The sequence below is a fragment of the Haliotis rufescens genome, unplaced genomic scaffold (genome assembly GCF_023055435.1).
Source record: "Haliotis rufescens isolate VD_foot unplaced genomic scaffold, xgHalRufe1.0.p SCAF_1, whole genome shotgun sequence".
NCBI lineage: Eukaryota > Metazoa > Mollusca > Gastropoda > Lepetellida > Haliotidae > Haliotis > Haliotis rufescens.
In genome coordinates, this window is record NW_025963779.1 from 89,259,522 (window position 1) to 89,275,194 (window position 15,673).

General features: G+C 40.5%; 1 protein-coding gene across 3 annotated transcripts in view; it reads left to right on the top strand.

Moving 5' to 3' along the window:
• Positions 1–15,267, top strand: part of LOC124134214 (CREB-regulated transcription coactivator 1-like) — a 74,288-nt gene extending 59,021 nt beyond the window's left edge. For all 3 annotated transcript variants that reach the window (XM_046498930.2, XM_046498932.2, XM_046498931.2), the window contains 4 exons: positions 753–962; positions 4,808–4,900; positions 6,730–7,018; positions 7,700–15,267. In XM_046498930.2, coding sequence (XP_046354886.1) covers positions 753–962; positions 4,808–4,900; positions 6,730–7,018; positions 7,700–7,923 — 816 coding nt within the window. In that variant the 3' untranslated portion in view covers positions 7,924–15,267. The remainder of the gene's footprint in view (positions 1–752; positions 963–4,807; positions 4,901–6,729; positions 7,019–7,699) is intronic.
• Positions 15,268–15,673: the final 406 nt, after the last annotated feature.

The window sequence follows — 15,673 nt, forward strand, 5'->3', positions numbered from 1 at the left end:
ATTACGTGTTTGAATCCTTATCTATCGTGTAGTTGTCCGATTTTCGATCACAAACGTTGATACTACTACCCGACATACTCGTTAATCCGACATAATCATATGCAACCATTGATGTTGGATTAACGGGACTTGACTGTAATTTACTTTCCAATATCTGTTACATCTGTCTGCTATGAAATGTCTCCCCTCTGTTGATGCTTTTCGAAATTCTTGTGTGGCAAAGTAGTCAAATATTGTTGATATTCCACTCCTAATTTTAATCCATATGTAATATTTTCTTGGAGATCTTGTGATGATGGGAGGGGCGGTGTTGTTGTAAATGAGGCATTATGTTGATGCTACTTCTGGTTATGAGGAAGGCCAATATGACTGTGGTAAAGCAGGCTAGGATTTAGTCAGACTGACTGCAGTAGGGATAACAACTTGTCACCTGATTCATGGACATTTCTTATATCATTCCCTTTCATTGTTTCAGGGGTGTTTTTAACCCAGTGGTTAAAGCGTTTTTCACATCACGCTGAAGACCCGGGTTTGATTCCCTCATGGGTAAAATGTGTGACGCCCATTTCTGGTGTTCCCCGCCGTGATATTGCTGGAATATTGCTAAAAGTGGCGTAAAACCATATTCACTCATTCATTCACTCACTCATTGTTTCAGTTGATGTTTGCAATTTCATATCCATTACTTCATGTATTTATCCCTCATGACATTATCTTGATCCGTATCAGTACATCCTGGCTTACTATTTCAGCCGTCTATGACTCAGTATCGAAATAATGTGTCAGAGACTGGCTGTCAATCTCCCACATCGCCGTTGTCACAACCGTCATACTCCCCCGCTCAGTCTCCAGGCCTCCCCCCAACGTCCACAATCAACAGCTCCCCCTTCGCCGAGGCGTACTACCTGCAGCAGCAACAGCAGACGAATGCACTACAACAGCAGTTTGAGCAGTTCCACATGGTAGTGTACCGCAGCATTCTGTCCAAGATGTGCTTCAAATTACGTGTTAGAGTCAAGTGACACTTTTTTTATGGTCAAATATTTTACTTTTATTTCTGTACATTTAAAGCATATTCAACATAAATTGTGTCACCACTGACTTGAAAGCTGATAATCTGAATCACATCGTTTAATGGCATCATTTTCTGTTGTGAGATCAGATTTTCACAGTACTGTTTGTGTGTTTAGCACTAAGTTAAACCTTTTCAGTTGTAAAAAACCTTCAGTTTTTGTGTTTTAAGAAAAATTGTTATTGAATTTTAAACCAAAGCCATATGGGCCAAATACTCTTCCTTGTGCGTCTCTGATCTTGCATTTTTAATTAAAGATGATTCCTTTTCACTGATGTTGTAGACATAAATATGTGATTGTTGTTTTATGCCACAAGCAACTGTATAACGTGTATCATGGCAGCCCAAAATAACATGCCCCCATTCCACAAAGCGTTCCAAGCGCAACAACGATTGTAAGCCTGTATTTAAATATGGAAGTTATGATCACCTTAGCACTAAGATAGCTTTGTGGACCATTATGACTTGCATGAACACACCTCCCTTCCACTGCCAGTGCACTGATGATGCTGAGTCAGCCATATTCCTCTTCCACAACTCCATGTTCGTCAACTCTAGTGTGAATCATGGGTACTGGGACCTCTAATGGGAGACCTCCAGTAGGGACCTCTACTGGGAGACCTCCATTGGAGACCACTAATGGGAGACCTCCAGTAGGGACCTCTACTGGGAGACCTCCATTGGAGACCACAAATGGGAGACCTCCAGTACTAAGGGACCTCTACTGGGAGACCTCCAGTAGGGAGCTCTACTGGGAGACCCATTGGGGACCTCTATTAGGGACTTCCATTGGGAACCTCCAGTATGAACCTCTGTTAGGGACCTCCAGTACAGACTTCCATTAGGGAACTCTACTTGGAGACCTCCTGTATGGACCTCTACTGGGAGACCTCCAGTGAGGACCTCTATTGGGAGACCTCTACTGGGGACCTCTAGTATGGACCTCTACTGGGAGACCTCCATTGGAGACCTCTACCGGGAGACCTCTATTGGGAGACCTCTACCGGGAGACCTCTATTGGGAGACCTCTACTGGGAAACTCTAGTATGGACCTCTACTGGGAGACCTCCATTGGAAACTTCTACTGGGGACCTCTATTGGGAGACCTCTATTGGGAGACCTCTACTGGGGACCTCTATTGGGAGACCACTACTGGGGAACTCTAGTATGGACCTCTCCTGGGAGACCTCCATTGGAGACTTCTACTGGGGACCTCTATTGGGAGACCTCTATTGGGAGACCTCTACTGGGGACCTCTATTGGGAGACCTCTATTGGGAGACCTCTACTGGGGACCTCTATTGGGAGACCTCTACTGGGGACCTCTATTGGGAGACCTCTACTGGGGACCTCTATTGGGAGACCCTCTATTGGGAGACCTCTATTGGGAGACCTCTACTGGGAAACTCACCTTGTGACCTCTATTGGGAGACCTCCATTGGGGACCTCTACTGTGAGACCTCCATTGGGGACCTCTACTGTGAGACCTTCATTGGGGACCTCTATTGGGAAACTCACCTTGGGACCTCTATTGGGAGACCTCTATTGGGAGACCTCCATTGGGGGACCTCTATTGGGAGACCTCTACTGGGAGACCTCTACTGGGAAACTCACCTTGGGACCTCTATTGGGAGACCTCTACTGGGAAACTCACCTTGGGACCTCTATTGGGAGACCTCTATTGGGGACCTCTATTGGGAGACCTCTATTGGGAGACCTCTACCGGGAGATCTCTACCCGGAGACCTCTATTGGGAGACCTCTACTGGGGACCTCTATTGGGAGACCTCTACCGGGAGACCTCTATTGGGAGACCTCTACTGGGGACCTCTATTGGGAGACCTCTATTGGGAGACCTCTACTGGGGACCTCTACTGGAGACCTCTACTGGGGACCTCTATTGGGGACCTCCAGTAGGAACCTCTACTTAAGGAGCTCTACTGGGAACCTACATTGTTCTGGATTCCCCACAGAAAGAGTGAATAAGAAACTAAAGGGGTGCACAGTAACATAATTTTTTTGATGTTTAACACTGACCATAAACAGGATAATTTTCGGGTAGGCAGTGGATTAGCTTAGTGGTTATAAGTTCCATCCCTCATGCCACTAACTCATGTTTTATTCCCTGTTGTATTCCATGTTCTATTCCCTGTTAGGGCAGTCTGGTAGCCTGGCGGTCAAAGCATTTGCTTGTCCCACCGAAGACCCGGGTTTGATTCCTGACATGGGTACAATGTGTGAAGCCCATTTCTGGTGTCCACTGTAGTGATATTGCTGGAACATTGCTAAAAGCGGGATCAAACCAAACTCACTCACTATTCCCTGTTGTATTCCATGTCCTATTCCATGTTCTGTACCCTGTATGGCAACAACATGTCAAAACCTTGTTTGTTTGGTCCAGACTTCACATGTTGCTATGATACAGATGTAATATTGCTTGCTATGAAACTTTGAATAAAGTCAAAGCTATGTCCAGCCATGAGGCATAGATTGCTCTGTGGAATTCTATTGGTATGAACTTGTCTGTGTTTGACAGTGTAGGCGTTGCTGTATGATTTTATGTCTGATAAGGCTGCATGTTGATTGATTTCCAGTCATTAGATCGAGACTCACTCTGTTTGCATTCCCTTGTGCATTTGGTCTGTGCCAAGTACACAGTGGTTAGTAGCCCGGACATTTACAACTGACAGACGTGCCCTGATTCTGTTGGTGGTACACGCGTCATGTAGGTCCTTGATTTCACGAGAGGGAGGTGAACAAACATACATGATGGGTTAGCATGTTAGTGTCTCATCAACCCCCTCCACCACCACCACCTGGATCCATCTCCTCCACCGCCACCACCTGCATCACCACCCCCCTCCACCACCACCACCTGGATCACCACCCCCCTCCACCGCCACCACCTGGATCACCCCCCCCCCCCCCTCCACCACCACCACCTGGATCACCACCCCCCTCCACCACCACCACCTGCATCACCACCCCCCCTCCACCACCACCACCTGGATCACCACCCCCCTCCACCACCACCACCTGCATCACCACCCCCCCTCCACCACCACCACCTGGATCACCACCACCCCTCCACCACCACCACCTGGATCACCACCACCCCCTCCACCACCACCACCTAGATCACCACCCCCCTCCACCAAAAACCACCCTCCACCACCACTTGGATCACCATTCCCCTCCTCCACCACCACCTGGAACCTTGTCACCCTCCACCACCACCACACCTGGATCCCTCTTTCCTCTCCTCCCCCCACTTCCACCACCACCACCTGCACCCCTGTCCCCCTCCAACACCTGGATCCCTCTTTCCTCTCCTTCCCCCACCTTCAACCACCACCACCTGTCCCCCTCCAACACCTGGATCCCCCATCCATCCCCCCCCTCCACCACCGCCACCACCTGGATTGCCCCAGTGGACATCCAAGCTGCTGGCTCCTGGTGTTTTGTCAACATCTTCACAATGTCTTCTCTCAAGTCAACGTGTTTGAAACCTGAAAATGGAAATTCCTTGGTATCACATTAATGTATGTCTGACCATTGGAATTTTGCATTTTCATATTATTGTTATTTCCATGGAAACAAGTTCAAATATTACTAAAAAAATTAATTTGCATTTTCACTTATTGAAACAAGCTATAGGTTTCTTTTGTGTCATTTATAGTAAGATCTCGTGACTAGAGTGGTGATCTCCATCTGATTCCATTTTGGCTAATTTTCAGGAAAGGTCAAGGTTACAAGAGAGCACAAACCATGATGGGGACCTCAGCAGCATCCCTTTCTGTTCATCACATTACAAGGCTATTTTAGATCAGGCATGTTAGATCACCTACACTTTTAATAGCATGGCTTGTTCGTCTTCCATGTCAACAGTCATGGTCACTGTCAAGTTGCTTCACATATTGAACGTTAACAAACTGCTTCATGGAATAGTGACAGTTTTAAACACTGATAGCTCAAGAATTATTCTTGATGTTTCATGGCAAGGAATAATATAATGAAACTTCTATTTTGTTCATTAATTTATATTTCTAACAAATGTCAATTTCATAAACACCTATGGCCAATCAGTCATGAACCAATTCTGAAATAAGTATTTCAAGAGATATTGAGAGACTGTTGGTTGAATAGTGTATATTGTCTATTCCTGATTGAGACAGACCGCCTCCGTGGTCTTGTGGTAGAGCGTCCGCCCGAAGAGCGGAAGGTCCAGGGTTCGATCCTGGGCCGCGTCATACAAAAAGACGTTAAAAGATTGTACTTGTTGTTACCCTGTCTGGCGCTCGGCATTAAGGGGCTAAAACAAGGACTGGTCGGCTCGGAGTCAGTATACTGTGTCTGAGTGGGGTATTCATGTTAAACTGCGGCATGGTATCTCAGTGAGCTAGCACTATAAATCGGCATCAGTCCGGACTAGTACAAGCAGCCACACACACACATACACGTGCATGCACGTCGCTATATAAGTGCAATAATCTTGGACGCGACGTTAAACCCAATTTCACCTCACCTGATTGAGACAACTACAAGTGTAGCCCATGTTTATTGCTTCTAGATCTCCTGTCTTGCTTTCGTTAATGTCTATCATATGGTACAGTCTCTGTCAAACGCTTTGTCCTCTAGCCTAAACATGTTTTTAAAGGACTTTTTTGCTACTTCTAGTCTTAACATATTGACTATCATTAACCTTGGACCAAAAGAAATGTTACGAGCCTCAAGCTTCAGACAAGAGTCTAGTTGCTGACTGACAGGCAATGGTTTGTTTGTAATATTTTCAGACTTGTGACGTATAAGATGAAGAATATGTTTCAAGTCAAATTCTATTTTTTGTTCCTCCAAAAGTAATATTACCGGTATACAAAATGAAAAAAAGAGAGATATTCATCCATATACTTTTAGAGGAAGACAAGCATATTATTTTGTGCAATTGCTAGCATATGATACATTTTTTTGTACAATTGCATCCAACATATATTGGTTTATCTTAATGTGGGGAGGCTGCCTTGTGACGAGTTCCTGGATGCGATATGATTAACATTTAAGTGTCCCTGCAATGATATTCCCAAGCTTGACTTGGGTGTGTCGTGGTCTAGAGAGATTTCTTTTTTATTTTGTATGTTAACCTGTCTAAAAAATTCCACCCAAATAATTCATGCACTGCCGACTTTTAATCTCTTGTTGATATTTCTACACAATATTTATGTAATATTCATGATACGACATCGAAGAAAAAGATATTGCTTTAAAGACACATAACCAGCAGAAATTCTATGGGGCTTGGATGCTGTATTATATACTTTTCGAAAATGCAACTTTAATTTTATACTTGAGAATCCAATGAGACCAAGTACTTTCCTGCACTGCAATATGATGTGATATATAAGCTTTAATAGTTTATGCATACTTGGTACATGCAGTATGTTTGTATTACTAGAGTGAATATGTGAGTGAGAAGTATGTTATTTTCCTTATAAAAATCTAGGATGTACTGATAAGTTGTGATATATGTCACGGGCTTTCTGCTACCCTGGGTGGAAGCCCATTTTATGTAACAGGTACCTCTTATTATATACAATAAAAGAAAAAAATATATATTTATGTGATATCTTAAAAACGCCTTTATGCTGATGTTAATTGTTTGCAGTTACCTGACAACACCCCCATTTCAACAATGGAGTCTGCCATGAGTGCAAGCAGCAGTGTGGCATCCTACTCTTCAGCCATCTTCTCCCAGTCAGGCATGGACAGCCAGGACTTCCAGCAACAGCAACAGCAGCAGATCTTCCGCACCCTTGAGATGGGTCTCCAGCAGCAGCAGATGCTAGGGCAGACGGGGGTGGTGGGGAACGGAGGGGTCACTAGTCCGCAGCCGAACACACCCCAGCACTTATCTCCTTCGGCCAATAACAAAATTCCAGATATTGTTCTTACCGGTAACTTTCTTTCTCATAATTTAAAAAAGACCAAAAATGTTTTGAGTGTATTCATGGTCAATACTTCCTGGCAACACTATGATACTTAAGACTGCTATATGATGTAGTCTTTAACCAACAAATTGGGCAAAGGATTGTTTCTCATGAGAGGGAGCTGCTACACCACATATTGGCAGTATGGATTGATGGGTATAATAATAATAAAAAAATAATAATAATAATACATTTTATCCCGCAACAATTAACAAAATAAATATGCCCTGTGCACTTTAGCAACTGTAAGGCTGTTGAGACAGAAATGTTGTAAGTTTGTAAAGTATTGATGATGGAAAAAATCTGGATCTCTTTGATACATTGTAAAACTTTTGTTATACAACCTACCACAGCAGAACCGATGAAGGGTAAATGATTGTGAGTGGAGGACGACTGACCAGTAACACTTTCCATTACTTGTACTGGTAATTTCTTGAAATGTGAAAACGCACACTATTCTATACATGAAATACAGATATTGTTGAGGTTCCTAATTCTTAATTTTGACTTGCAATATGTTTTGGATTTATGTGAGGATTTATATTAAAATTAGGAAAGTTAGAAAGAGTAGTCATAGCTAAGATTAAATTTGGGTCATCATTCAACATGAATAGTTCTAGTGGTTATAATTTTTTCTATGTCTTTCAGGTGCTGATGACACATTGGGACGACCGCCGCCAGATTTTGCCAAAGACCTTGGAAATGCTATCACAGGCATGTCAGATAGCTTTGATACAGACTTTTTCTCAACTGATGAAGCTTTTAAAGCAGGCTTAGACCCTCTAGATCTAGATGGACTTCAGATGTTAACTGACCCAAATATGGTCACTGACCCAGCTACTGAGGACACTTTCAAACTCGACCGGTTATAAGGGAGACAACTCTTTCAGAAGGAAATGCACTGTTAACACAGGGCAGATTTGTTTGTTGTTTGTGATCATGTTACCTAAGCACGGATTGCATCAGGAACGTCCTGTGGAGTCCCATTGATTTCAAGCAACCGAGTTGCTGCCCCTCGCTGGCAGGAGACTGTACCCGTGCTGGAAGCACAGCCAGGCCTTCATTCAAGGGTTGACTGAAGAGGTCAGTGTGAGTGATTTTCCCATCTGCTGGGCGACAGTGAGTGGCAAAGTTGCCATATTTGAGTGTACATATTCCTCCCACTGAAGTGACCAGCACGGACATTCCACATACAAACCCCGCCCACCGGCCCTGCCTGCCTGCCTGCCAGCCTGCTTCACCTCCACAAGAACAAGGAATCTTTACGCCAGGCTGAAATTATGACTAACGCCCTAACGACAGATGTAAGAGGTTTGGCACCAATGAGACTGGCTACTGTAAGATGATATACAAGTTTGTATGTGTTCTTCTTCTTGCTATCTTGCTGGATGACTGTACCGTGGTGTTAGACTTTCTTCATCTGTTAGCATCAACCTGCATGGTTATTGTCTTGTTTTCACTCAGCCGCCAGTGTCCGAAGTGTTGCTGCATTCACAACAGTTCTGTTGAAGCAGTACGTAGCGTAGACAATTCACATGGACTTCAATCTGCACAGTGACACTTTTGCTGCAGTTATGAGGTTCCGACTATTCCCCAGAGAGTAGACAAGCTTCAAGTCCAGTGAGCCTTAATGCGAATCGGTAGCCCAAATATGGAGATGGTTGGGGTTTGGGCTCAGAAGTGCATGAAATGCTAGATATTTTTCATACGAGACAATTTCCGCAGATAAAGACATAATTTTTCATCACTTATTAGAAGTTGAGGTAGGTACTAGCTGTCTGTGCCAGGATGTTGATTCATTGAAATGAGAACTGTAGTTCTTGTCATTTCCATCGCAGCATTTGTTACACAATGTACAATGTTATCTCATCTCTCACCTACATCACTGTTCATGGTAGTTCATTGCAAACATTTTTATCACAATTTACCAATCACATTTGCTTGTTGGTCTTTCTCCTTTCGTAGTTCAACATCAATGTTTGCAGCGATTCACTGAATTTATCGTTATAATGATAACATTTCAAGGAATAAATTTCATTTGGATGCTAGTGTCAAGAACAAGTGAGATTTTTATTTCAAGTGCTAGGATATTATTTTGAAAAGATTATGTATGACTCAAGGCTTATTGACATTATTATGGAGTCACCATGCCTGTATATTATCTTTAATATAGGTTTGTGTTGTTTTGTTTGAAATTTGTCAGTTTAAGAAAATAATTTTAAGTGAATATTGTAAAATTGTTATGTTTTTTCTTATTCAAAATTGTCAAACTGATATATTATGAAATGTTATTTTGACATGTTCTTTAATTTCCACTTTTTCTGAAAGCTATTGATTTTTCTTGGGGAGGGTTCATTGTTTTCAAATGCATATTCGGAGGAGCACTTGATGTGAACATGCAGCTGGCGAACAGTTGAAATAGATGGTGTCGAGATGAAGAAGTTAGACAGTCAATGCTTGCAGTACATGTATGTTTCCATCAATTCTTGAGCTTCTTGTCAACTGAAAACATAATGTCTGAAGTCACATCCAATTCATGAACCTAAAAATCTTTACTGAAATTAATGTCTTTTCTGGCTGAAGTTGCCCAGTGGTACTGTAAGCTACAGAGAAACGCTGGATGTACAATACATGAAACCATGTCGCAATACAAGGTCATGTATACAGTTGAAGAAAGAGAAACATTTATAAAGTTACCACAAACAGAGAATCCAAAATGAGTCGGATGAAAAGTTTAAAAGGCTTGATATATGTGATATCAATAGGTGCTTGGGTGAAATTCTATTAATCATCCACAATCATTCTTCCAACGTTTTCAGTTGGTAAACAGTAATAACTCAGTGTCTTGAGTGTAAAAAGTACATCTAAACAGCTTCAGTGACCGGGAGATTGGTGATGTCATTTGATTGTGACATCATAGTAACCGATGACATCACAGTGGTCTGCAAGCATTGTGGAAGCCAGGATGTTAAGAGCTTATGTTTACATCCAGAAAGAGAAAAACTTCTGTGATGTGTATATTGATGGAAATATACCATGTTACTCACGGCTTGATGTCAAGGATCCAGTCTGTTCCAAAGTCATGAAAGTGTTGTAAAATGACCTCTAGTTTGAAATTCCACCAGATTATCAAACCCAGGGATATTTTTTGCTTGTTGACCATGACCTTGGAGAAGGCGAGCTATGTGCAATGTATGTTCGTATGGCTGGTTTCAAATGGCAGCTCTTGGTGTTTTTGCGTTTCTTTGTATTGTTGTGATGCTTTAATCATTCATGCCTTACGCATGTCTCAAAGCTGAAGACTGTTAGAGATTTGTCTCTTTCAACTGTGTGTCTCCTATTGCTGATTCAGTTTCATATGCTTCACTAAAATTTCACATGGATATGCACTATGAAAGTGTAGTAGATTTTCGTTCAATAGTGGCTTTGTCTTTATACTAATACATGTACACACAAATTTATTTCTTTTTGAAAAGTACTTCACATGACATACAGCAAATATTTTACAGAACAGTCATTGTCTCATTCAAATTTGACAGCATCAATAAGTATTAGTGTAAAATTGGTAATGTTATAGAATCTGATTAATTTATGAATTGTGAATGTGTATATGTGCAGCTGAGTGAACAATGCTGAGCCATGGCATAATATTTCATATCACCCAGTCACAATCATGAACAGACCATTTATATCCCAGAGTCTAGCAAAGCACCCCTGTTCCACTCTCAGACACATCTTCATCATAATCATCATCATCATCATCATTTCACAGATGATCATAATTTTAACTCCTTCAAGTGGAATACTTTTCATACAAAATGTTCACCATCGGCATAAGAGTATGTTGAATTATTAATGTTCTTGAAGTACTTGTATGGTCAATGGCACAAACACTTTTCACATGTGACCGTCTCCTTGCTGTACGTTGCTAAATTCATACATGCCAGAATTTGTCTCTGATTTGTACTTAAATGTCATTGATCATGTCTTTGAACAGTTCACACTTCACTTATTGGATGAGGACATGCCTGTGTTTAGTGGTTTGGGAAAACAATGTATAAGGAATTATATGTTCAAGTTCTGATGCTACTTAATTGGTTACTTACAAAAACATAGGCTTCCCATGGCAATTTAGATTTTTGGGTTCCACGTAAATTTGAGTTAATTAAAATTAATAAAGTGTGAAGACAGGAAATGAATGTGTTTGTCCAACACATACTTTATAATGACATCCTTCAAATACATGTCATCACTACAGCAGCCTCGGGGGGCCAACATGAGGTGCTGTACGGACACTGGGCATGTCATAAAAGAAGGCTGTTGGTTTGCAGGAATGTCACATAAGCATGATAAACAAGACGTCCTTCAAGTGCATTTTATTTTCCATTACTGCATAAACGAACAATTTTCACAGGTGGCTAAGCATACGTTTCCCACCAAACAATGTTATTTCATAAAATTGTGCCTCAGAACCAGTTATTATTTTTCAGCCTAACATGTTCTGAAAATACTTTTAAGAACAGGGTTCTGTATTCATCAGTGTGTGTAATTATTCAACCACTATTTCCATATTTTTAACCATTTCACTCTTTTGAAAATTTCACTGTGCATATTGTTAACACCATTTAGAAGTAACGTCAACATATTTGTGTCTGCTTCACCGGGATCTGCTGTTCTTCATGTGCCAAAGTCATTGAGGGCGCTCATCGTATTGATTCCATGACATCCCTCATCCCCGTGCTCAACGCAGCTTTCAGAACCTTGTGTTAAACAATCCTTGTATGTTGTCAGGGGAGTAGCACCTGGACGGTGGAAGGACCACTGTTCATGGCCACTGAACTGGAACAATTATATTTTGGAAACTACTTCATATAGGCCATAGTGTACTCAAAGCAGCTGTTTTATTATAGTGTCAGAGCTCCAGATAACTTTTTGAGCAATTGAGTTTTTACTCTAGGGTTTCTATTTTAATTGGGTTATTACATTTTTCATTGGGTAAGCAATATTGTTTCACTCATCTATTCATCACTCTGTTGGGTTTTCCCAAAATAAGTGAACATTTTTAAGATTTCAAAAACATGAAATAATGTTTTAGATTTATGTAACTGTTCTAAAAATATAATCTTGACTCGGAAGGTAAATTTGCTCGTAATTGTATTTCGGAAATTAGCTCCTTTGTACGCATGCTGAAAAGGTTCATTGAGGATTTACGTGAGCTGTTTTTATACATTTGAGTTTTTCATTTAATGCATGTGTTTCTGTACGCAAATTAATTGAAAGTAATTGGGTTTTGAATATTTGGGGGTGGGGGATTTTACGCAAATACACTGCTTATCTGTAGCTCTGAATGTTCATGAATTCTAAGTTGTTAAAGCATTTAAGCTACCTACAAATACGTAGAAGCTGGAAGTGATGTGTGTGGACCGTGGCTATGTTAAGACAGGATGTACCGATGTCAGCTGTTTCTCATCCAGTATCACGTTTCAGTATGCCAAAATGAATCATTTTACTCTTTGTCAGTCAAACAAATTGAGTTGTTGTCTGTTTGTCACTGCCATGTGTACACTATGAAACTTGAACATACGGACAATCGTCTAAGTTGGTATCTAATACTCATTAAATGAGATAAGAACAAGAAATGTTAGCAAAGACATGATTTGGTTTGCAGTACATGCTAAAGGGGGACCACTCTGTGTGGAACTGAGACGTTGGCTCTGTTTTGATTTACTGCTTGTTTGATAAAATTTCCCAAAATTATGGTGTTTGAAAACTTGAATCAGCCTGGCTTGTACTTCCAATAGGTTTAGTCCCTCTTTAGGATTTGGCAAAAATAGTGATTATTGCCAATGTGCTTTCTGCTCAGAATAACTGTTGCCATGATTGTCATATCATCTGTAAAATGTTACTAGATTGTTTTAGCCTTTATGTATTTATTAATTGTTAATTTATTTGTTAATCTCTTAGCTGTAGCTTTTAATTTGTTTTATCATGAAAGCTGCTTTTGTAAGCAATTGTTCTAACAGATTTTTAGAGTAGATAAAAACAGGTACGGAGACTTAACAAAGAAGGTTCCCCAGTGTGAGATCTGTAAATAGAATTTATCCTGAAGTTTACATTAAATGGATAATGTTTTGTGAGGAGTTTTGTTACAGCTGTGTTCTTGTTCAATCGTGACATTCTACTAACAGTATTTGAAGGTGAATATACCGCCCATGTCGCCACACTGATTAGGACCCCTTAGAGAGTAGGCGTTCTTGACTCGGGGGGAAAATAGCAGTCATTAAGTTAACTTGGCTAATATTTACATTTTAGATTTTCAATATCTACTTTATCAGAGATTATATTAGGGCCTAACAAGATGTGTCCAAACTATTCTTGTATGGGATGTCATATTGGTGCATCCAAACATGTACAAATATTCCTTGTCCCTGGTATTACAACTGTTGTCATTCCATTTTATTGAGGGTAGCGAGTACACAACTTGCATTCATTATAACTCGGAACATTATAAACTACTCATAAAAAGTTAAGGACCACCCGATTCTTTCATATTACTGGTACTATATTTGATCTGTAATGGCTTTTTTTTAAATAGGGTGCAGTTGTTGCCATATTGAGGAATAAGGGGCAGTTGTTGCCATATGGAGTGACACAAGGACCTCAATTTTTTATAGGGCTGGCTGGACTGAGACGTTCCATGAGGACAAGATATTCTCCCAATTATTTGTTTCATATGCTGAATTACTAGAGTAGTTTCTAAAAAAATCAAACAATAAGTATTAATATTGTAACAGTAAAATGTCTTTGTGTAGCCAGCCTGCTACGAGGTGAGGTTACTTAGGTGATGTGTACAGCCAAGCCTCTTGTACGTACAGATGACCAGTCATTGAGGGTATATGTTGGGGTGATCGTATGGTTACATGGTGACTGAAGAGAGTGTTATTTTGTAAAAGGTTATTTATTGAGAACTGTTTTATTTGTTGTTTGAAATTAAGATCACCATTTCAATATTTATGAACAAGAAGAAATGTGTTTGTTCCCAGTGATGTTCGAGTACAGAGAAGGAATTTATATATATTGTAGAGATATATTTAGATTTGTTGTGATTATTCTTGTTACCAAGTCCAGCAATGGATTGATGGCTGTGTTGACTTCTCTTGTCAGCTTTTGTTAAAACATCGACAGGATCTAGTGTAGCTGTTTCTGATTCGGTATGGTGAAATGGTCACCAGATTAAGCCATGTGCTGATTTTGGATGTTTCATGTTTGTGGTTTGACAGATTAAATCAGGCCTCAAAATGAATTTTGTAGTTATTTCTGTCTGTAGACAATAATTAGAATCATGTACCATAGGTAAAAGCTTTTTTTCTAACTTTTCTTTCACTTGAAAATTGTATTTTCCAGTTCTTGTCCATAGCAGAGATTTGAAGAAGTTATATGAGATGTGAATTTATTTTTCTGTTAAATGAGAATTATATTGGGCTGTGAGAAAAGCTGAGCAAGTGCTATTAGAGCATGGAGGTGATATCTGGTGTACAACTAGTTTTGCCTGTTGCTGGTCTCACTACTAACAAAGTAATTAACAGGGTTGACATGGCAAGGGTGCATTGTTCAAGCCACCATTACTGCTTCGTTGGCTTCCGGTCAGGTTCACATACTCTCCTTCTTTCATGTGTATCTTGAGGTGGGCTTGCGCCAACCCAACAGTGTAAGGTGAATTTTGTTACATTTCTTTAATCAATCCTGAACAGTGACGGAGATCTCCAACTGCCTTAATTTCCACCGTTTTCTAGTCAGCGTCCTGTGCCACGCAGCTTCTTGCCGCGTGTACTTCCTGCGAATCATGTCATTGTATCATCAGAGTTATCCCCCTTGCATGTGTTCACACCACCCTTTCAGCTGACATTCTACCACATTTCTTTTTTAAATTTGATAATTATAGATTTGTTTAGTTTGAACTTTGAAGCTCCACGTCTCTGAAGCTGTTTTGAAAAAAATATCATGTGCTACACATTCCAAACTTTCTTATGTAGATTTAACATAACTGTGGTAAAATGCTGTTCTGAATGCAGTGATTTGATTGGTTGATCATTGTCTACCATCTTCCCCACGCGTCTCATTTTCGCCTACATCGTTTCATGTCAGCATCTGGTATTGTCATGTAACCATGGTAACCATATTCCTTTGCCATACTGAAGTAAAATTATGTAACATAATGCATTGTGTTTTTGTTCTGTTTACCTCCCATATGATGCTGAGCACATGGTTGCATGTCAGTCTTCCATGACGTGTTCATTATTTCAAGAAGCAGACCTCAAAAACCTTTCAACACTTCGTCACAAAACTACATCAATTTAGTACCCAGGTGAAACGAGTCCTTTGGCTATTATTTGATATCTGACCACTTCTTTCATATTCATTGGATCAAGGTGGACTGAGGTTTAATTTTATTCCATGACAAAAATATAAAAAGATATCAGTACTGCTTGTTTGGTTTGTTTTTCAATGTCGAACTCCGCAATATTCCAGTTATTTATAACATCAGCGAGTAAATAATCACGTCCGGACCAGACAATCCAGTGATTGATAAGAGCAGTGTTCTAAGTCGTCAGAGCACAATGA